General features: G+C 40.8%; 2 protein-coding genes and 1 long non-coding RNA gene across 3 annotated transcripts; all 3 read left to right on the top strand.

Annotated features, from left to right (window-relative positions):
* The first annotated feature begins 9516 nt into the window (after positions 1 to 9516).
* Positions 9517 to 11310, top strand: LOC103717981 (pentatricopeptide repeat-containing protein At3g12770-like). Its single transcript, XM_008806577.2, has one exon. The coding sequence runs from the start codon at positions 9517 to 9519 to the stop codon at positions 11308 to 11310; it is 1794 nt and encodes a 597-aa protein (XP_008804799.1).
* Positions 11311 to 13828: 2518 nt separating this feature from the next.
* Positions 13829 to 15118, top strand: LOC103717957 (protein PHOSPHATE-INDUCED 1-like). Its single transcript, XM_008806541.4, has one exon. It carries the CDS (start codon positions 13900 to 13902, stop codon positions 14884 to 14886), a length of 987 nt encoding a protein of 328 aa, XP_008804763.1. The 5' UTR covers positions 13829 to 13899; the 3' UTR covers positions 14887 to 15118.
* A 2213-nt stretch (positions 15119 to 17331) lies between these two features.
* On the top strand, positions 17332 to 18374 carry LOC120104886. Its single transcript, XR_005507238.1, has 2 exons — positions 17332 to 17400; positions 18188 to 18374. It is a non-coding gene; the product is annotated as an uncharacterized LOC120104886 (long non-coding RNA).
* Positions 18375 to 23759: the final 5385 nt, after the last annotated feature.

The raw sequence follows: 23759 nt of genomic DNA, 5'->3' as shown, positions 1-23759 counted from the left end.
GAAAAGAGAGAAGGAGAGGGTGAGAGTTGTCCTTCTTGGTGAGGAGTGAGAGAGAGCACTTAGTGTGTCTCAATTTTCTAATAAAATATTTTTTTCTCTCTTCTAATTAATTTTCTTCTAGATTCTCTTATATATTATTTTGTTTAGTATTTGTTCTAGATCTTGGACCAGCACGGTCGATCTATTCCACACAACGTGCTATTCTACGTAGTATCAAAGCGAGGTTGGAGAGTGGTTGAGTGGTTTGTAGCTTCGATCAGATTTATTTGAAGCACCGTTTTTGGAGCGGCGACTTGATTGTTGGTAGTTCGTGTGCTCTTAGCTTGGCGTGAATGAAGACTTTTCGATAATTCGATAGACAATGGTGCAAGTGTGTGGACTCTTGTTTTAATGATTCAAAAGGTGAATCATCATGGTTGATGCTACTATCTTCTCTCTTAATAGGTTCAACATGCTTGACTTCACCAAAATCAATATGGCCACTTTCGCTACGACCGCTTCTCTCAATAAGTTGAATAACATTTATTTTCTAATTAGGCTATTGTCAAGTCTTATTTGAAAGGACAAGATTTATGAGATATCTTGGATGAGTTAAAAATGATGCCAACAGATACTTCCAACGATGATATTGCAAGAAAAAAGTAGAAAGTAGAATCTAAAATCTAGGAAGGTGATGTGGATTATTCAAGTTTTAGTTGATAGAAAAAATTATCTCCATATTTAGAATATACAAGAGACAAAGAAAGTATGGGATATTCCTGCGGTCGTCTACTCAAATTCAAGTAAGCCGAGACATCTTAAACATAAGTTGCATGAAGAGTAGATTCTAGTTCCATGCTTCCCTAGAAATCTAGATGATCAAGAACAAAATTGGTTTAAAAATAGAAATTTGAATCAGGAGAAGTTTGATTAGTTAGAGATTGGTTCAAGTTTTGAAAACTTAGAGCAAAGCAAAATTGATCAGTCTGAGGGTCAGTCAGGTCTAGAAGAGAATCTAGAGCAGAGGGAGCTTGATTATATGGATGTTATATTAAGTTCAGAAGAGATCATGACTGAAGTTGCTCAAGAAGAGTCAAAGGATGGTATAGTTGATCTGTCTCTAAAGATCCATACTGAGAAATCAAATAATATAGAAGAGTTTTGTATCGAAGCTATCCAAGATATGGATATTTAGTTAGCCATGAGATTGAAAAACTAACTAATTTTGAAGTAGTTTTAGTGATCAAGTAGGAAGAAGACATGCTTGGTGGAGATGATTCATGTTATGCCTTGGTAGTTGACAAGATTTTTAGTGTACCAATTGATTTTAAAGCTACTCCAAAGTTCGAGCTATCAGAAGACTTTATACATGAGGATTTGATTTCATGTGTAAAATCCAATTGTATGAAGATACTTGAAGCTGCTCAAGTGGACGTATATGAATACAACCAAGCTTTACTGCTGATTTTATAGTTGTGCAGGTAACAAGCAATGCTTTGGTAAGTAGTGATTATAACGGGCAACCTGATACTCGTTCGAATAAGCTGGATGCTTGGAATCTCGACATTATGACCGTATAGTCAATGCTAAGGAAAAGTATTGTAGAACATCATCAATTTCAACATATGCATCGACAAGGATGAGCCATCAAAGGAGTTATCGCTCGAGACAATGAAGAAGTTCTACTATTCAGTTATTAGTTCGACAAGTTATTACATATTGTTACTGCGGCAATGCTGGCAATAGCTGCTATGACGTTTCATGACATCGACAACATCAATGTTGTCAACATGGACTTTGCAAGAAGGGGGAATGTTGAGAATCATTACTTATTCTAGATTCTACTCCTAGTTTTGTTCTACTAGAATACTTATCCTTTAGTAATTATCAAGTCTTATCTTTTAGTGGGTGATAGTTATCTTTTAGTAGTGACACTACAGGAAAAAGAGCAATACCGATGTATACATACCAACACGAGGTAGAAGCATCAGTAATTTTGGCTCTAGCGCCAAAATTTGCCAATGCTTCTTAATTGCATCGGCAGGATAAAGTGTAAGATGACATTTTTAAAAGCGTCGTCGGAGGCCAGAAGAGTAGGTCGGTGGTACATGGGAGATGACGCTTAAAAGCATCGTCAGAGTCCCCACGACGCCCTGCCAAGTCCCCTTATAAAACCCCCACTCCCCCAGCAAAGGAAATCTTGCCGCTCAGAGAGAGAGAGAGAGAGAGAGAGAGAGAGAGAGAGAGAGAGAGAGAGAGGAGGATGGAAACCCTAGCCCCGGATCCTGCCGTCTTCGAGGCCACGAAGGCGATCCACACCCCAAAGGTCGATCCCGACGGCGAGGAGCACCCCAGAAGCTTAGATTGGGGATGAGCTTCCTCAACCATCTCTTCGCTTCTTTTTTGTTGGTAAATTTTGTAAATTTGTAAACGAAAAAGAAACATCCTCAGATTGAGGATGTAATTAAGGGGTTGTAAATTTGTAAATGGAACTCAGATGGATTTGGGGATGGGGTTAAGGGATCTTTTGTAGTTTATTATAATTTGTAAAAAAAATATAGATTATATGTAATTTATTATAATTTATTAAAAAAATATTATTAGGTTTCCAACTTGAATTTTTTGAGTTTATAAGCGTCTAGGCTTGAATTTCCCAAGCATGATTAGGTAATTCTCTTCACTTCTTCATCGACAACGGAATTCTTGAAAGCATTTTATTTGTACAGTTGCTTGGCAAATGCCGACGCTTATTAGCGTTGGTGGACTCCAAAATAGGCCGATGCTTATAAGCGTCGGTATAACTTCTGTTTTTTGTCGACGCTTTTTCGAAGTGTTGGCAAAAAAAATTTCCACCCCCACCTACCTTATGCTTTTGCGACGCTTTGAAATGCATCGACGCCAAAATTACCGACGCTTATAAGCATCGGTAGATGCTCTAAAAAACGCCGAAAAAAACTTTTTTTTAATGGTGTGATCAAGTCTTATCTTTTAGAGGGTGATAGTTATTCTTATCCTTTAGTAGTAATCAAGTCTTATTTTTGGTGGGTGATGAATTTGAGTAGGAATCAAACATCTCATCTATTGATGCTCTATTTAAAATAGAGGCGTTGGTGTCTCCTTTAGGGTGGCATGAGATGTTGGAATATTTCAAAATTCTAAGTCTTCCCTTCTTTGTCTTTTGTCTAGTGTACTTTTTTTAGTTCCATATTGGAAAGAGATAAAACTCAAAAGGTCTTTATGTAGTCTTCAACCTTTTAACTTAGCAAAGCAAAGAAAGTAAGTAGCCCGCGCGCGTATGAGCCCAATGGAGGTCCAAGCCAAAATTGGCGGATCCGATTCGGAAACATGTTAATTGGGCGCGTTCTCGATCATCGCGCGCAAGGGGGGACCCCTCCTGTGCGGGAGTTGGGCTTGAGCCTGATTTGTTTTTGTGTCTCTTGGTAAAACATCGTGTCTTTAAATAAACACCTCTTTCTTCTCATTTTAATATAAGCAAATCTTATCTTCCTTCTCTTTATACTCTCTCTGTTTTCTGTTTTCCTGAGCGGTTCTGGGCTATTCGATAGTATCGCTACATTTGCAAGTTTACGCTTGGAGTGACCCGGCTGTTGTATCCTGGAGGATAGGCCGCCATTACTTGCTACACCGAGATCATTCTCAGAGGGGTGCGATCTATTCTTAAGGACAGTGAAATCAAGCCTCAACCGATAAGTTCTTCTTTCCATCTGTTATTTTCGTAACAATTTTAAGAATAGATTACTATGGATTCTGCTATGATTACTGCTAGATCAATACCTGATACTTCTAAAATTGAGAGTTTCAATGGCATGCATTTTAAGAGATGGCAAGAACGTGTTTATTCTGCATTAGATATGCTTAATTTTGCTTGGTATTTAAATCAGTCAAAACCGATAGAAGCGTCTGAAGATTTTGACACTAAACTCAAAGAATGGGAACATGGAAATAAAGTCTGTAGGCACACAATTCTGAGTACACTGTCTAATGAACTTTTTGATGTCTACTGTTCGTACAAAGAAGCTGCAGAAATTTGGAAGAATCTGAATAAAAAATGTGTTAGAAGATGCTGGAGTACAGAAATATGCTATAGAAAATTTTCTGCACTTTCAAATGTCCGAGGATAGGAAATTTTTTTTTCTGTTCTTATTATTTTTATTCCAATGTTTTATTTTTTAATTTTTTGTTTGGTGTTTGTGCTAGATTTTGGGCCAGCACGGTTAATCTACTCTGCGTAGTATATCGTTCTACACATTGATCTAAAAAAAAAAAATTATTGAGATCTTTCTACTATTCCTAATTGAAAGGTATTCTATAGGCTGCGCTTAAATGGAATTCCCAGTTCACTAATCTTGGAAGAGTTCAGCCTCTACCTTGCAAGTGATCCTTTGGTGTTCGTGTCACTATTAAACCCGGCTGTTTCGATTTGCATGTAGCTTGTGCATTTTGTTTCCTTATATAATTTAGGAGCTTCTTTTTTGCTTTTTATATTTGTTTTCTTTGTGCAAAGGGTTTTAATTAACTCATCATCCGTAGCAAGCACAGCAATCTCATGGATCATGATTGCGCAGTAAGTATGACATACCGGGGGCATGGTAATGTCTGTGCAAGGTTGTGCAAGAACGGATAACTTTTTTATTTATAATATACATACGCACCATTCATAGAGTAATCTACGTGCATTTCCAGTTATTTTTTTTTTGTGCCGCAGTTACATTAATTGCCGAGTTCTTTAACTTAAAAACCTAACTAATATAATGATTTGCCAAAAACATTTCCAGTTATTTTGTCAATTTACATATACTAAAAATTGGTTAGCTGTTCTGCTGATTTGTTTTCATTTGATTAGCACTGTTTGAACCCAAAAGGGTGGAGACTAATGCAAGTTACTGTAGAAGGGCATTCCTGATTCTTCAGTACGTTCAAAAGACGAAACCAAATGCTTAGTCACGAATTAATCTTTCTTTCTCAAGAAAAAAATTGACAAAATGACTCCACCATTTCTCTTCACCCATGTTACTGACATTCGATAGAGTACCCTTCGTTTTCTTTTTGGTACAAAAGATTACACTTCTATAATAACTTGTTCAATGCCTAAGTGGTAGCACTTAGCTACCAAAATGGACACAAAGTCCATTTTGTAGGGTAACTTAATGTGGTTATGAAAATATTATTGTCAGCCTTTTTTTTCTTTCGAAAAGGGGGAAATAAGAACATTGAAAGAGACATTACAAATATGAATATAAGAGTATAGCTCACTTTTTTTTTTTCTAAGGAAAATTATATAACCAATTCTTTTAATAGAAAAGGAAAAACTAGTTTGCAAACCGTATTTATAAATTATATTTATAGTGTGTTATTTGATGAAGTAGAATTTATAATTATATTAGTTTCATTAACTTTGTCTTAATTCTGATTTCCATCACCATGTATCTATCTATGATTAGGGGTGACATTTACTCTGTTTATTAGGTACCTAACCTAATCTGACCTTACTCTAATAAGGTGGGTTTTACCCGACCTATTTAGAGTTAGCAACGGGTACAGGTCTTGATTCCAAAACTTGTAGTAGAATAGTAAAATTTGGTACGGACTCAATTGGAATATATATCCCGCTTCTTTGCTCTTATGCTTTAGTCACTCCACTAATTCATTTTATGACTCCCATCATATTGTCGTCCCCTCTCTTTCTAATTTCAAACCCTAGCCGCAGAGCCAATTCGCCACTCCTATGCACATATTTCTATCCACCAACTTGTTATCCTTTATTTTTTATGATCACATATTATGATCATGTATTTGTCCTATGATTTTCTAAAGAATAATATTTTTATTTATTGTACTTCTATTATTTTTTAAAGTTTAGTTTGTTATGCTCTATATCTTAAATTTATTTTTATTTAGTATTATGTGAAGTAATAATGGTTATTTTTTATTTTTTTAGTAATTTGATTTGTACGTGAAAAAAAATTAATTTCTATAATTTTATCTGGTCAAACCTGTCCAACCTACCACATCCCTCCTTAGGATGGATAAAGAGTCAATATGGGTACATGGTTCCAAATTGTGGAGTGAGTACGAGTAAGGCTTATTTGATCCATGCCCGATCTGTTGCCATCCCTAAAGGACCCAAACTTTGTATAAGTTTACTCTAGCATATTCCCAGACCATGTGGCCCTTGGTGTGATTTGCTGGTTGGTTTAATTTATGAATAACTAATCTTATTGTGTCGTGCTATGCCAGCAATGCAGGGGAAAGTTTTAGCAGGAGGATTGAGCTTTGCATGATTTTTCTAAATCAAGTTCTTCTAGGCATCAATGCCTTCATTTCATGCCCATTTATTTAGGTTACGTGATCAAATCATTTTGATGTGAAAGGAGGCCTTGCCTAGGACCTTGCGTTCCACCGCATTAATGCCCAAATTTTAAGATTCAACATGAAAGAAAAAGACATATCAATATTGAGGTAATTATATCGCTTTTCTTCCTTTTTGTCCACCTTTCCTGCATCAACATGGGTTTGTTTTGGGAACAATCCTCAGTATTGAAATTTCTTATTATCCTTTATGTTACAAATGTCTTGTATTTTGATAATTATATTGTAGATACCTCAACAAGGAAATGAATCCAAGAATTCTTATGTACAAGAATGGGTCCTTTCAATAATTGAGATTTTCTTGGGACATAAAGACCATTGTTGGCTGGCCAATGATCATGTTCTTTGCTCAGTATATTCTTCTTGATTCTCTTTCAGAAACTTTTCAGGAGAAAGAGAGAATGCTCGTGCCAACATTAAGCTAAATTTATATATTTCACTTTGATCAATGGAATCTCAACTTCCATCAATTATTTAGCTTCTCTTGCGTTTGTTCTGTTCACCGAGCTGACTGCTTATCTCATGATTTCTTTAGTTTTTGCTCATTTTAATGGCGGGATCGTGACATCAAGATGTAAAAGAGGACTTTAAACAATGCATTCAGATCAGGATTCCTTCACATGTGCTGCTTAAATGAATTCGAGAAATAATCACCTTTTAAACACCCTCCATTCTTTTATTTTTTTCCTGCAGTCTTTTGGTATTCATTCAAATAAAAATACAATGGACCAATTGACGTATCAGACAATCGAGAATATTTGCAGGTTTGGACGGTTCGGACTTTTCTTGGAGACCATGAGGACCAAACATGTTTGTTAATGTAATGTGTCGTACCGCTTCTCAAGTATAGCCCCATAATTTTGAAAATCATTGCACCTGGTTTGTGTTTGATTGACAGGCTTTTTGTGGTCCCTTGCGAGCTAGTGAAATAATAGACACCCCAATAATTGGCTAAGGGTGGTAGTTGCATAATGAGATGTGTAACTACCTCTTTTTTCTAGGGAAGTGATGGTGTCTACCTTCTAACATTTTTTGAGTAGCTCTTAAATTATCATATTATGGATGTAATGAGCAAATTATTATTTTAATTTTTTTTAAATTAGATCTATTTCTTTAATAGTTGTCTTAATAATGATGAGACAATCTTGGGTTATCAATATATCTAAGATTTATTACATGGAATTATACGCACATGGTAGGTGAGAGCAGGTAATTAGTGGAAGAGAGAGGGATTTTTTAATTTAAGGAAGCTTTCAAATTGACAATCCTATAAAATACACAAATATGGTAAATCATATTATAAGAGGAACATTGAATCCTTATTTTTTGGAACTATATGATTTAGATGCTCCTAAAATTGTCAATCATGTTGGGTCAGATTATATACGGGTCGGATCCGAAAATTTCAAATTTGAACATAATTTATTTATTAAACAAATTTATATTTGAAATCTGAACATGCTATGTTTAATAAGTAGGCTAACTTGAACCGATCTGCTTAACTTATTTAATAAGCAGGTCTGGTCCAGTCCAGCAGCAAATCTATTTAACCTACTATAAAAAATGGTTAACTTCTTAATCTATTCGTGACATATATGCAACCAACACTTGCTTAGTGCTAAAAAAAAAAAAGATGAACAGCAACACAAATGTGCCAAACAGGTTACATAGTTAAATATTTTTGATATAGGATAATTAGGTTATAAACGTATTTAGCAGGTAAATAGGTTTGCTACTGGACTTGACTTGATATGATTGATTTATTAAATAAGTTAGCCGGTCGGGTTGGATTATGTACTTATTAAATATAAAGAGTTTACCTTTCAAATCCCAATCTATTTAATAAATAGCTCATATTTAGATTTAGATTTGAGAATTTATGACCAACACAATTGCCAACCCTAGATTCACCTACTCTCCATATTAGTTAACCAAATAGAGGAACCATAGCTGCAACTTTCATATGCAAGCCAAATAGAGACGTGACTACATCTACCAATACAGCTATTTAGAAATGCAGGTAACCAGACAACACTAGATCTAGAAAAAACAGAAATCAATTCTTTATCTAAGAAGGGAGAGGGGAGCGTTGTGCTCTAGGATGGTTGCCGCAACCGAGAGTACCCGTGCCTCCGGCAGAGGAGCTCACCACCATTTGATTGGGGCTTGTGATCAAAGATTTATGCTTGGAGATTCCTATTGTCGCCAGATCCATGTCCATCATTGCCGGATCCATCATGATGAAATGCTGGCCTTTGCTAGATCTATGGTAGGGAGTTGCATTTACCAGGCTTGCGCCTCTCGTTGCTTGATATACGGTGGAGAAGCTTGATAGAGAAGGGTGGCTGGTCCAGGAGGACCTTTTCTTCTTCTTCTAGCCTTGCTCCCTATGGAGAAGGGTGGCTGAATCCATGGAGCAGACTAACCTCGAGGACCGTGGTTAACTCGTGGTCGGACCGATGACCCATGACCTTGCCATAATAGCGGGTCAAATGAGGTCAAGATATCTGTATCTCCTCTTTCGTTGCTCCCCTATTCTTTCTTTTGACCTATTTTTGCCTTGCCCTCCCCTATTTTTTTTCTACTTTGATCTTCTCTGCTCTTGGTCTCCCATTCCTTCTTCCCGTTCTCTCTTCGGCCTGAAACGAATATCAGTCCTTGAGAAAGTGGCCCGGTGCAAGCATCGTTAATCGGTAGCACAAGAGCCGGCCATGACAGCAGGTCAAAATCGGGTCTGCAGGTCCAACGCAGATTATATCATACACTGATGGTCGATTTGTGAATCTCTATTGGATTAGGCTAAAAATTTTATAAAATTCATAAATTAAGTTGTCTATTAAGCACGACTCAGTATCAACCAAGTACCACCCAGTCCAAAAATTCTGTATTTTTTTTTCAACATTCTAAAGACTAAAATTTGATTTGAATTTAGAGGGACTTTTAGAAAATATAAGATAGAAGGACTAATAGGCTAGAGTTTTATAGAATTTTCAGTCTAATTTGATAAAAACATCCAAACAAATCTTGTGGGGTTACAAATGCATAAGCACGTGCATAGCACATGGCAATTTTGTACAAAAGGATGACCCGGCTGGCACGAGCTACCGTTTGATACCTGTTCACCTTCCATTTCTTTGGGCGGAGTCCATGGTAATGCTACTACCTCTACCCACCGCTATCACACCTCCATCCCTTCGGTCCTCCGCCGCGAATGCCGTTACGCTGTTCCCGGGGGGCACCCGTATCCGCCACTTCCCCCGCTCCCACTCCAGCAATGCTCCCACGTCCGACCAAATGCCCGACCGAGATCCCCCTGGTTGGGCCGCCCTGATACGGCGGCGCGCCCGCGACGGCCGGCCTGGCGAGGCCCTCGCGCTCTTCCGGGAGATGGTCGTCGAGCACCGTCACAAGCCGGACGACCTGTCCATCACCGTCGTCCTCGGCTGCTGCGCCTTGCTAGGCGCCGTCGGGTCCGGGAAGGAGGTGCACGGTTTCATGGTCCGAGACTCTGGAGATAAAGTTCGCGACGCCTCCTCCGAGAGCTCTCTTGTTAGGTTCTACGCCAAGTGCGGCCTCCTCTCAAGAGCCCGAGAGGTGTTCGATCGTATGCCCGAGAGGGACGTAGTTTCTTGGACCATCATGCTGCTGGCCTATGCCGATAGAGAGGAATGCCAGAGGGAAATGATGGATTTGTTTGTGGAGATGCTATGTGGCGGTGTCCTGCCGAATGGATATACTTTCACGGTGGTATTGAGTCGGGCTACGCTGGAGCAAGGAGAGCAGCTCCATGCCCACATTGTGAAGAGGAGTTGGGACTCGGATGCATTTGTTGGCAGTTCGCTGGTTGATTTATATGCTGAAAATGGGAACTTGGGGGGTGCCCAGTTGGTTTTTGATAGAATCGAGCACAAGGATGTGGTGTGCTATAATAGCTTGATATCGGGTTATGGTAGAGTGGGGTTCGTAGGGGGCCTGTTCTCTCTGTTTGAGGAAATGCTTTTGGTGGGGTTAGTGCCGAACCAGTCTAGTTTTGTTGCATTGCTTAGTGGGTGTACTAATTCTGGATTTATGAGTCCATCCAAGCAATTCCATGCTCAAGTTATAGTGAGGGGGTTGGAATCTGATCAGATGATTCAAGGCGTCATTGTTGATTTGTATGCAAAGTGTGGAGATTTGGAATTAGCCCGTGTTGCCTTTGATAGAATTGGCGTTACAAAGAATGTTGTTGTGTGGAATTCAATGATCGATGGATATGCAAAGCATGGCCGCACAGAGGAGGCTCTCCAGGTCTTTAGTTTGATGGAGTTGGCTTCGGTTCACCCGGATTACATTACTTTCATATGCCTCCTATCTGCTTGCAGCCACTCTGGGTTCGTTGATGAGGGTTGGAGATTGTTTTGTTTGATGCGTGAGGTCTATGGAATACCAGCTCAAAATGAGCATTACTGCTGCATGGTCGATCTCTTGGGACGGGCAGGGATGGTATGTGAAGCCTATGAGTTTATTTTAAGGAGTAAGTGTGGATTCCTAGCTTCAGTATGGGGAGCTCTACTGAGTTCATGTAGATTCTTGAAGAACGCTAGGATAGGAGAGATTGCTGCGCGGAGACTGTTTGAATTAGAGCCTAAATGCTCAGGATCATATGTTGCATTAGCTAGTATCTATTCAGCAATTGGGCAGTGGGGTGTTGCCGCTGCGGTCAGAGAACTTATGGATGTCAGAGGAATAAAGAAAGATCCTGGCTATAGTTGGATTGAAGTTGATGGCGTGGTGCACAAGTTTAGAGCAATGGAGGGACTAGGGGGCCACAACTTTATGAACGAAGTGTACATAATGTGCAATAGGCTAAATTTGTGTATTCATGATCATTATCACCTTGATATGTTATTTGATTTCGAAGACTACTACTATAGTAGCGAAACAAAGATCAAAATGAAGTAATAGTTCTGAGAGATTGGTTGGTTGATGGGATTAGTAGCGGGATGGAAGTGCGAGTACAGTGCCCCATATTTTGGTTGACAGTAAGGCCTGCAAACAAGCAGTTTAGGGAATTAAAATAGCTAAGCCAAAAATGGTCAATGCTTACAAGAATGAACAGATATTGATAATGAGTACTTTTGTCTCAGTGAGTTGGGTTGGTCAGATTACTACCTATGAATATGAATCTCGAAGGCAAGATCCCTTGCATGTGAACATAGTAGTTGCATTGGCACGCCCTCTTGGAAGAAGGGATGATTTTGTCCAAAGATGACAATCTTCACAGAAAGAGATGAGATCTTTTTGCAGGCGGCTATGAGGTCGAGAACCTCTAGAGAAATTCTTCTTTGAAGGACTGGTTATTTGACAAGTTCATCTGCAATATTTGCTATAGATAGAGAGAACTATTGCAAGTCACTCCATCAGGTAAATACAGCGATTAAACTGAGTTTCACACATTCAACTCAATATACTAGTTTAACTTGCCATGAGTTTCTCACATTGGTTCACAAATATAAATTCGAAGCATTGTAAATAGCACTACAGACAGAAGTGGGAAGTCCTTCAGCATTATTCATGCCAGTTACGAAGCAGGATGTGGCGTCTCTGGAAGGTAACTATGTTCTGCAGCAGTTTCCTGGATTTGAACTAAAATTGAATTGCACAGAAGTATTCAGTGAAACATTGCAAGCGATACGATGGAGTTTATGAGGAATAATTTGCTGACTATTGATTATCCTGATGTATCGAGACTTGGTTGGCACCCCTCTCCACATGGGAGAGGTCCAGGATTTGAAACCAGGTTGTTGTATTCTATGATGAATTCTGTTCTGGAGTGTATTGGTGACCTACATGGTACACCAAGATGGTTGTGATATTCTTGTATGATAATAATTAGCACAATGGGCTCATGTTTTTGTGATATATACCACCAGCTTTAGTGGCTTTCTATCAAGGGTCGACTTTGTAACGTGCATAACAAAGATGCTGTTATCTTGTTGCATTGCAGGGAAGTTGGTACTCGGAGTAAGTTTTCTATTGATTATATGTATGTCACTTAGATTCATTCTTACCATTGTAGTTTTAAACAAATGGTATGATGTCATTCTCAACATGTATTAGTATACCTTCGTTTATTTCCAAATCAAGAATTAAAAAATAGCAGTATGGAGGTGTATCGGTCTTCCGTACCATCCTGTATCCCGATCATCGAGCCAGGTTGCATCCTAGTCGGTCCTTGACTATCTCTTCAGAATTTCAGTGGACCATCCGTTAAGATGCTAATTAAAAGCCCATACGGTACATGAATCCCGAGTCTATGAATTCGGGATTCGTGAAGTAAATGGGGAGGATGAACCCTAACTCCCCCCTCCTCCTGTAGCAGCCGCTGTGCTCACCAGCTCTCTTTCTCTCTCTCGCTCGCTCGCTCTGCTGTTAGAAGACAGCTCATTCTGTCTTATTTTTGTGTTGAAAAAATACAGTACCAGGATATTTAAATCCATGTTCCGAATGATCTAATTCTTGATTGTTCACAATCTAAGTACACATCTTGACTTAAAAATGTATGCCCCATATCATGTTTCAAGAATATTTGAAACTAGCTCGTCTACAATTGTTTCCAGAGTTGCACTAAATCTACGAGTTTATAGGTGAAAATTGCCTGCGTGTACCATGACATACTTTTTCTCCCTAGCATGAAGTGTATCATACATACACAAACTTGAATCGAAAGGACGTAAAAAAATTCAGCTAGAATAAGCTCGGAAAAGTTGCAGTTTCTTTTTGCTGCCTTGCTTTCATCAGAGTCTAGCATTTTTTTTTCTGATGTAGAAGGAAAGACAGGTTAATTGCTCCGAGGAAGTGCTTATTTGCCTTGATATCTTTCCCCAAAATCAGACTCCGTGTGCGCGCGCGCCGTTAGAAGACGGTTCATGAGTTGTATGACTTGCCATGTGTTAGTGTGACTCTTCCCCTCTAGTAGAAAGATAGAAATCCTGTTTGCTATGACAAATTGACAATGCATGCTATCTTCATTAATAGTACATGCACAATCTTTCTATCTGCTTGTTAATTTCTTGTGATATTGCAGTTGCACACTGTCTACTTGTAATAATCTGAAGGTTGTTAAAAATGGATTTTGAGTGGGAAAAGGGCTTCCCAGGAGGCAAAGGCATGCATGCAGGGCCATTTTCTCGTGCAAGCCGTATCTGGTATAGGATCTCCGCTCAATGCAGCAGAGAAACCAAGCTTCACGTGCCAGCCAAGGTGCCGTGTCCTCGTGCAACCCATATCTCTCCCTTGTCAACCACTTCCCTCGCATGCAGCTCGACAGCGAAATCTATGAGAACCACCCCATCCCTATGCGTTGCACCCAGCCCAAGCAACCACCACCCTTAAGTCATGCTCGCCAGATGTCACCCTTCTTACCCGGAATCCCGTGATAGATGATTGAGAGAATCCTTCTTTCCTTGTTCATGAACCCAATCCCGGCCAATCTCCCCTATATATTAACGGTATCACCTTGCTCCCTTCTCACCCCAACCACCATTCCCGATGGCCTCTCTCCATTCACCTAGAAGTACAACTCTTCCTCTCATTCTCCTGCTTCTTATCAGCTTTGTGAACCTTTGTCTTGGGTCCAGAAAGCTAAGTTCTTTATATCAACCACCCCCTACCATCCTAACATACCACGGAAGGGCCTTGCTCGAGGGACACATCCCCATCTCCATCCTATGGTATGGAAAATTCTCACCAGCCCAAAGGTCCATCATCTCTGACTTCCTCCTCTCACTCACTCCCACTCGCCACCACCTCCCCACCACCGCCGCCGCCGCCGCCACCACCACCCCAGCCCCATCCGTTTCCAAGTGGTGGACCACCGTGGACTCCTACGTCCAAGAGGCCGGGAAGAAAAATACCCATATCTTACTAACCAACCAACTGCTCGACGAAGACTACTCCATGGGCAAGTACCTCAGAAGGCCCCAAATCTCCGAGCTAGCGGGGAGGCTGGGCGTCATGAGGAGCGGCCTCGCGGTGGTGCTCACGGCCGAGGACGTGGCCGTGGAGGGCTTTTGCTCGAGCGCGTGCGGCCTCCATGCGTCTCGCCCCGCCGCCGGTGCCGGCGGGCGGGCGCGGGCGGCGTACATTTGGGTGGGGAACGCGGAGGGACAGTGCCCGGGGCAGTGCGCGTGGCCGTTCCACCGGCCGGTCTACGGGCCGCAGGGGCCGGCGCTGGGGCCGCCCAACGGGGACGTGGGGGCGGACGGGATGGTGATCAACCTGGCGACGCTGGTAGCGGGGGCGGTGACGAACCCCTTCGGCGGGGGTTTCTTCCAGGGAAACGCGGCGGCACCGGTGGAGGTGGCGGGGGCGTGCCCCGGGGTGTATGGGAGGGGGGCGTACCCGGGTTACGCGGGTCAGCTGAGGGTGGACCCGGCCACCGGAGGGAGCTACAATGTGGTGGGGGTGAACGGAAGGAAGTATCTGGTGCCGGCCTTGTTGGACCCTGTCAGCCATTCGTGCGTTCCGATGGTTTGATTTGGATGGGTCCACAGGGTACCTTGTGGTTCGAGGCCTAGTGAGTTTGTACATGTTTGTACAAATTATGGCAGTGTTTGCAGAATGTTAAATAAGTTGTAGTTTGGATTGGTTTTAATTATGATTGTATGTTGGAGTTGGAAAAGTGATGAAAGCTGTAGAATCATTGGCTTGGCGTGCAATCCAAGTTTAGTCCTACGTCTTTGGCCCAATTCAAACTCATTTAAGTTAATATGTCAGGCACGATGGGTATATGGTATTGCTTCTGATAGAATTACCATCAAACTCGTCTTATTGTACATAAATTATACCTAATGTCACCAGAGGTGTTGTCTGAGACTTGCACGATTCATGGAATGTTGGGTTTGGAATGAGTAGGAAGGAAGTTAGGTTCCAGCCTAATCGCTTAACCAATTTCATTTGTCTTATTTTGCAGAAATTACATCTAATGTTGTCAGAGGCGTCGTTTGAGACCGCACATTTCATGGAATGTTGGGTTTGGATTCATAGAAAGGAAGTCAATTTCAAGTCTAATTGCTAGACCCATTCATTTCTTCCCATTGTAAATTTTTGGTGATCAACTGAGTTCCTTAAAATTCTTATTTTATGTTAATAGTATTTATGATGCCAGGCATGGCCCGTGCAAACACTGTCGTGGCCTGAAAATTCTAGAAGCTAAGGCTTCATTATTATCATTTTTATCTCTAGTTTTATATTTTTCTACTTTTCATATCTTTATAAATTAATATGTTTGATAAGTATATACCTCTAGTTTCATTTCTCGCTGCTTATGAGAAGAAAAAGACGAGAAATGTGCGACCCAAGACTGTATTAAAAAAACTTATCAAGTTGTACCAGAAAAAAATGGTTATATTGTTATTGCTGCTGCTCTCGTCATTTCTCATGCTAAAGCTAGATTATGCAGTTAGACATCAATCACAATTATCAATGCTCCCCCTTATGCACATTGCAATTTAATGATCATTTCTATCTAAAACAAAAATTAAAACAAAAATACTGAAAAAAATATACCACAAGTTGCATCTTTTATTTTCTTATTTTGGACATTAGTGAGAAAACTAACATTGTCATATGGTATAGATCGGCCATTAACTTACCTCACCAAGACCTATTGGGAGGAAGTAAAAAAAAAAAATCATGTGTACTTCTATAATTACACATAGGTAAATTTAGTTTTTGTAACCCCCCCCCCACAAAAAAAAAGGGGGACGGGCCGGCCCGAAAAGACCGGGCCCATCCCCTTATCACGATCGTGCCCTAGGCACGATTGGGGTGGACGAAAGGAGGGGGGCAAGGGGCGACGGCGGCGGCGGAGAGGCCGATCGCCGGAGGAAAACGAGCGCCGGAGCCGAGAACCGGTCGGCCGTGGAGGAAGCCGGAAAGCCTCTCTTCCCTTCCCCACAAACCGGGAGAAAAGCTTTGGACCCGTGCGGGGAAAATCCGAGTTTCCTCTCCGATTTCGTCGCCGGAAAGGCCGCCGGAGCACCCCCACCGGACCGAGGTAAGCATGGTCCCTTCCTTATGCTTCTTGTTCTGGATTTTGGATGGCGTTGGAGGGGTTTTTGGCCGGTGAATCGTCGGAGAAGAGTCCGAAATAGGGTACCCCTGTTTCGGCCTCTCTCTTCCCGATTCCGCCGCCGCCGGCCGCCGGAATGGCCGAGATGCATGGCGGGAAGGGGGTTGATCGGATCTGTGTGAGGGTTGGAGATGATTTCTAGGGTTTTAGTGGGGATGGGGATGGTGGACCGAGGGCGTCCCGCACGGTTCCACCTCCTTCTTCTCTCCCTCTCGCGTCGGCTGGCCACCGGCGGCGACGGCGGCGGCGGTCGGGGGCCACTGGGGTTGCCGTCGGGTGGGGGCCGAGCCACTGCCAGTGGATCTTCGGAAGAAATGGAGGAAGGGGGAGGGGACAGTGTCGGTGGAAGAAGAAGAAGAAGAAGAAGAAGAAGGAGAAGAGAAGAAAAAGAAGAAGAAGAGGAGGAGACCTCTTCTTCTCTCTTTCTCTTGGCTAGCCACCATCGCCGTTGACTGCAGCAGGGGCGGCCGGCGATGGTTCGGCCAATGGTGGCCGAGGGTGGGGAAGGTGAGGGCACGGCCACCCTGGCTGATGCCCTTGGACCAAAGAGGTGGAGGAAGAACCCTTCTCTCTCATCCACCCCTTCTTTTGGTCTCTTCACCGGAACCGATTATCGTCGCGGCGTGGCTGCGGCCATGGCTGGCGACGACATAGGCCGATGGTACAAGGGTGGGAGTCGGGCCACCCCGACTGCCTTAGATTTGGAGGGATTGAGATGTTTGGGGATCTGGTGATGGACCCCATAGTAGATGTGAATTATGGTTTAGAATATTTAAATATTAAATAATTTAGTTGTGAAATATAATTGATGTTGTAGGGGAAGAGTCAGCGGTGCCAGAAGATTTTGGTCAGGGGACTCAGCACCCCAGCGAGTAGGTTGTGACTCGGATCCGTGATTGAGTCAGTCTACAATTTCTGTAAGAATCCCTACATCTGAGCACCTTTATTTATGCATATATTGGATTTATCGTTGGATATATTTTATCAGTATGTTGCTATTTGTTTTTGAGCTTGTATGACACTATGAGGTGTGCATTTTGCTTATTATGAAAGTATTGAAATAATTAAATTGGGAAGGAAGAACATATTTTTGAGAAATTATGAAAATATGTGACGTGATTGAAATGTAATTAAACATGTAAAACTAGACATGTAAAATGGGTTGGACTAACCTTGTCATGAGATAGCCTCTACGAGCTTATGCGTAGGATAGCTGCCACGAGCTTATGCGTGGGATAGCCTCTACGAGCTTATGCGTGGGATAGCCTCCACGGGCTTATGCGTGGGATAGCCTCTACGAGCTTATGCGTAGGATAGCCTCCACGGGCTTACGCGTGGGATAGCCTCTACGAGCTTATGCGTAGGATAGCCTCCACGGGCTTACGCGTGGGATAGCTGCCACGAGCTTATGCGTGGGATTTGTGCAGTCTTGGACTGGGTCATGATCTTGGTTAGTCCAACGCCAGAAGTAAAAAGTCTGAAGACTTGGGAATCATGGTATTACGTGAATGAATCACGAAATGTGAAAAAGGGATTTATGTATACAAAATGGTTTGTGTATATATTTGTTATTTGTTGAGCCTTTTGAAATGATGAAATGACATATATTTGATGCATTGATTATTTTATGATTTTTACTGTGTGTGGCTGTTGGGATTCTTACTGGGCTGGAAAAGCTCATACTACACTTACTTTCTTTTTCAGAGGCACTGGATTTGTAGAGACCATTGGGTGGAACGAGAAATAAGATCAGCATGGAGTCTGATTGCTGGATAGATAGAAGTTAATCTATCTTTTATTTATGGACATTTGAAATTATGTAATAAATCAGTACATTTTAGTTGGTTTGTTTTAAATACATTAATTATGGATTTATTGGAATTTTTGTTTATCTTAGGCCTTGCATGATCTTTAGGGCACTGCTCTAGGGCTCATGCGGCCGGTCGCGTGCCGGACCCGGGTGCTGGGTTCGAGGCGTGACAGAGTGGTATCAGAGCTTAAGGTTAAGGTATCCTAGGGTTTATGTTCAGGTGAGTATCAGTGGAGAATTATGATAGAAAAACTATCAGAGATTTGGTTTATAATCACTTGAGATTGTAACAAGAATGATATTATAATCTAAGGTTTAAGACCACTAGGGACTGTGGCCTTAGTGGCATTAAAGTTTGAGGTTTAAGATTATTGGAAAATGTGACCAGTTGGAATCTAAGCATATGTTTAAGATCACTAGGGATCGTGACAGAAATATATCATAGCTTAAGGTTATGATCACTAGGGACATGACAATTAGATTCAGTGCTTAAGGTGTAAGATCACTGGGCATTGTGATAAAACGTATGCATCAGGTTTGGTTTTCGATGAGTGTGGAAGGAAAGTATAAATTGTCTTTGATCATGATAAGAGAGGTTTGACCTAAGATAAGTGTAGGTCAACAATGGCATATCGAGTATACCATGTTCAGATATTATTTAAATGATTTGAAAGTTCAAATTTGATGTGGGTTTTGACGTGATCATACTTTTGGTTTTGCTGCTAATTATTAGAGTGGGATTTATACGTTGATTTAGTATTGGAGTAAGCTAAGGAGATTTCATAATATTGAAAGGACCGTTCTTCGAAGTTGAAAATGTATGTGGATTATATCTGGTGTTGGCATGTTGGATATTGCAAATAGGTCCATTTCCTATGGATGTATTTGATTATTTTGAGGCCATGGAATATGCATATTGATGGGAGAATTCTAATTATTTGAATTCTCATGTTTGGATTGGGCTACTGGATTTTACTTATAATTGTAGAAGACTATTTGATGTGTTAATTTAAAACTCAAGCCTAGGTTTAAGATTTAAGCAGGGATCTTTTGTCATTGTTGATGAAGCCACTAATAAATGTCATATTGAGTAGAGACTTCGGTCATGAGATGCTTACATGAATTATCATATATAGCATTGTTGATGGATGTTAAGAATCTTGGTGAAGAAAGATCTGGAGGTTGATAGAGTTAATTCCTACTCATAGTGATATTGGCTCAACAATTCTAACTTATTGAATTTGAAGTAAATTCTGTTGGAAGGAAAATTAATGTAGATTTTCTGATTAAATTGCTAAGGGAATACAAGAATTACCCCTTTAAATTAAACCTAGATATTTTTTGGATTCTAAAAAGGTTGTGGAGATCATGTAGTGACCTTAAACTTGACTAAAGGATTGGGGGTTAGTTATGGTAAGTATACTCTATATAAATCGAGAACAAAAAGATCTAGAGGTTTTGCTCTAGTTCTACTTGAAAATTTAAAATTTGGATTTTCTTAGTCTCGATGCAAAGTGATACTTTGGACAGAAATCATTTTGTGACTTTAGAGAATTTGATGAGTTAGATCAGAGTGCGCAGCGGAAGTGTAGTGGTTTGAGTTATTTTGAAACCGATTAGAAAAAAAAATAAAAATAATGATAATACCTTGATCTGAAGGGTATTATTATGGAAGACTTGAGTTAGTTTTCTAGTAGAGGGGAATGTCATTGATTCTTTGCCTACTGGAAGTAGTTATGGCTCTCCTATTTTTGATAATTCTAAGAAGAATTTTGGGGCATCTCAAATTTAGCGTTAACGGATTGATAGCTCTGTGATTAAGCTTGGGCCTGGAATGATTTAACATAGTGCTTCAACTCCTAGCTCTAACATTGTTAATATATGTTCGTCCGATTTCTGTCTAACTAAAAATATGCTGGACAGATCGTTGTTAGAACCGACGAACAAAGTTTAATTTAAATTTTTACTCTTACCTGTTCTACTCGAAGAATAGCGGTTGTAAGAGGTCGATCCACAGGGAGGCGATTGGAGTTGCATAAAAATTAGAACATTCACTCGGATTCAAAATCGACTTTTGAATGATGGAAGAAAAAAAACATTATGTCGGGGATATTGACTGATTTCCTGGTCTACCAGAGAATTAATTTTTATTGAAATCAACTAGAGGACATATACTTAGATTTAAAAAGCATTTATATATTTAATAAAAAAAAGAAAGCTCTGGCATAAAATGGATGAAAACAGTGCTAGGAATATTGAAGACTAGAACATCAATTGCATGAAAGAAATTTTAATGTATTGCATAAAAAAAAGAAGAAAGATTACAGAATTTGAGGAACGGAAATTAAAAACAACAGAAATTAAAAACTTTAGTATAAATAAAACTCTCTATTAAAATAAAACTAAAAATCCCAAAACAACATGCTCTCAATTAAAATTCCAACTACAAACAACACATTACTCTTAATTAAAATAAAACAAAAAAAAACAAAAAGCTAAAAACTAAAAAAAAGGAAGAAAGAAACACCATGCTCTGTTTTCAATGAAGTTGAAAACAGAGCACAACACTCTCTCTTCTCTCCCCTGTTCCGCCTTGAACAAGCCGATGGCCTCTCCTTCTTTGTTTCTTGGCCTCCACCCCAACCGAGCACTCTGTTTCTTTGGCCCTCAACCGAGTACTCTGTTTCTTTGGCCCTCAACCGAGCACTCTTCTCCTCTCTGCCTGCCTTCTTCCCCTCTTCTTATAGCCCTTGGAGATGCCGTGAATATGGAAGGCGATCTGGGCATTTTCACCGCGTGAAGAACGCGGTTGCTGGGACGAGGAGGAGAATGCGGATCTGGACTTGCTTCTTTGGGCCATGCTGGAATCATTGCGGAAGGAAGAAGATCTTGATGCGTGATCGCTGGGAACGTCGATCACGGAAAAGGAGGATGATGCGGGATCGACGGGAGGACGCCATTCACGGACGCGGTGCTTGGGGTTGCTAAAAATCCCCTGCTAATTCGCTGCTGTGGCCGGAAGAAGAGGAGATGGGGATGCTGCTTGGATCGCGGAGATGAAAGAAGGAGCAAGAGGTGTGGGATGCTGGGAATGGAAGGTGATCCGTGGCTGGGGCACTGCGGGAGGAAGAAATGGAAGGGAGCTGGGAGGACGTGGTGCGGTTGAGGAGCTGGGATGCTGGAATCGCTCGGAATGGCATCTGGGAAGCACGGTGATTGCGGAGGATTTGGAGACGCCTTGCAGCTGGGCTGGCATGCTGAGATGTGTCGGCTGGCATGATGGAGACGCGGACGAACGCCGGGCTGAAACGCACGGATGGAAGGTTGCTTCTGGGCTGATCGCGAGAAGAACGGGATCACGGGATGAGATGGATCCGTGGGTGCAGAGGCGGGTCACGGATGCGGTGGATTTTGAACGCGGAAGGAGGGAGGAGCCGGGAGCTTTGTGATGCGTGCGGACGGCTGGGAGGATATGGGAGACATCAAGTTCCATCCGATTAGTCATATAGTATGATATGAAATTTTGCTTGTAGACGGACGGGTCATCTATTCTAGCTGGAGGTCAAGTGCAATTCTTTCAAGTCATGGGTCACCCAGCACCTTATGGCAAATTTAGATTTGCCCAAAATTATTTTCCAAAGGCTCAAAAGAAATGGATCCGATTCGGACCCGAACCCGACTCGGACCCGATTTGAAGTCAAATTTGTAGTCAATGTGCATTTTATCTATAATTTATACTAATCTATGTTAAATCCAAATATAATATTAATCTAGTGAATTTATTATTATCGGTTAACAATAACACTAATTTTAGTAACATGTAGGTCGCACTTTTGTGCTCTCATCACACCCCCCAACTAGCTTATTGCTAGTCTCTAGCAATTCAGTGCGAAAATGATAAAATGAGAGAGCAAAAGTGTTATTTATTATATAAATATCCTAAGATAAATACTCACTTTCGTAGAGCATTGCGATTGCACTTAGCATGTGCAACAAGCCGTTAAACCCCTAGGTTACCCTAGCGGACGAGTGTTGTCTCGTGAGGGTTTGCAGTGAAGTTACCCACAAACTTCATCAGTCAGGAATTTCCAAATTTTAACTCGAAATTTGAATAAGTATTACTGAATGAAACTAGAATTGCAAGGACAATAGAGACTTGTTGTTATCATATTTAAACAGACTCTAACTCAAGTTTCATTACACCCCATCTATCTGCTAACAAGTCAAGAATGTAGTGAGGTGCAAGATAGTATCATATAAATGAGTGGCTTTCACTTACTTCCAACATGATCACTCCAATTTTCAAGACTTTCTAGAGTTAAATGGTAATGAACACCCCGGATTTATTTATTCTTTTTTTTTTTCAGACTGAATGCTAAGAAGAATGACTTGTGCAATATCTAGCCTTATTAAGCTTTCTAGCTAACCCATGTAGCGAGTGTTAGGCCAATGACTCCCGATCTAGATGGCTCAGGGCACTAGGTGTAGAGACACCCTAACAGGTTTAATAACTCAAGTTAACTAGGCTTCAAGGCCAAATTAGTCACTCAGAGTTTAATCTCAATGTCCTCACCTTTTTACGCGAACACTCGCTGCTTGCCAGGCAGGAGGCCCGGTTACTCAGTGAGGAGACTTAAATTAAACTCATTATTTTATTTTATCTCTTCTTTTTTTTTTCTTTTTTTTTTTGGTTAGGTTAGGGTGTTCATCACACATATAACTCTAAATTATCCCGAAGATTAAAAGTATTCATATTAGTCGTAAGTTTACATACCCCACTATTCATGTGCTTATGTGTAGGTGCTAACTCATCTTGTATCATGTTAGCAGAAGATAGGTGGGACGACAACTCAAGCTAAAACTGCTATCATATTTCTTAACTCAAAGCTATTGTCAAAGCAATTCCTACTTTACACAGCCAAGAAGATTAGATTTTGAGTTAAAAATTTGAAATCCCCCTTTTTTTTATTATTTTTTAATTTTAATATTTTTTTAATTGCATCAAAAATATTCTCTCCCCCACACCTAAATCTAACATTGTCCTCAATGTGAAAGAAAATTTAAAACAGTAATAGGATAGAGGAGAAGTTACCTGATATGGGTAGGTAAAGTGACAATAGGGGCAAAAATCACAAACCTGCAATTTTTTTTTTTTTTTGAAAATATTTACATGTTGGGTTGCCTCCCAAGAGCGCTAAGTTTTATGTCTTCAGTCAGACAAAATGTAAATCCCCATTTTTTCAACCATTATCTAAGAATGGTTTTGGAAGAGTCCAAGGAAGAACAGTTGGCTGGTGACGATCTATGCTTATAAGAGGAACAGAACTAGGGGGTGTATGCTCGACCACTTCCTCAGAATGGGCAAGGTAAGCTTCTAAAGGGTCCTTATTATAAGTTTGTAAGAAAGTCTCCTGAACCAGACTTTCAATCATGTCAACTTCATTGATTTCTTTGTCGTCTGGTGGT

This window comes from Phoenix dactylifera, unplaced genomic scaffold (assembly GCF_009389715.1).
Source record: "Phoenix dactylifera cultivar Barhee BC4 unplaced genomic scaffold, palm_55x_up_171113_PBpolish2nd_filt_p 000139F, whole genome shotgun sequence".
Classification (NCBI taxonomy): Eukaryota; Viridiplantae; Streptophyta; class Magnoliopsida; order Arecales; family Arecaceae; genus Phoenix; species Phoenix dactylifera.
This window is presented reverse-complemented; position numbering and strand designations above follow the sequence as displayed.

What these genes read in the sequence shown, in the direction of transcription:
- LOC103717981 (XM_008806577.2), top strand. Translation starts at nt 9,517, where the DNA reads ATGGTAATGCTACTACCTCTACCCACCGCTATCACACCTCCATCCCTT.
- LOC103717957 (XM_008806541.4), top strand. Translation starts at nt 13,900, where the DNA reads ATGGCCTCTCTCCATTCACCTAGAAGTACAACTCTTCCTCTCATTCTC.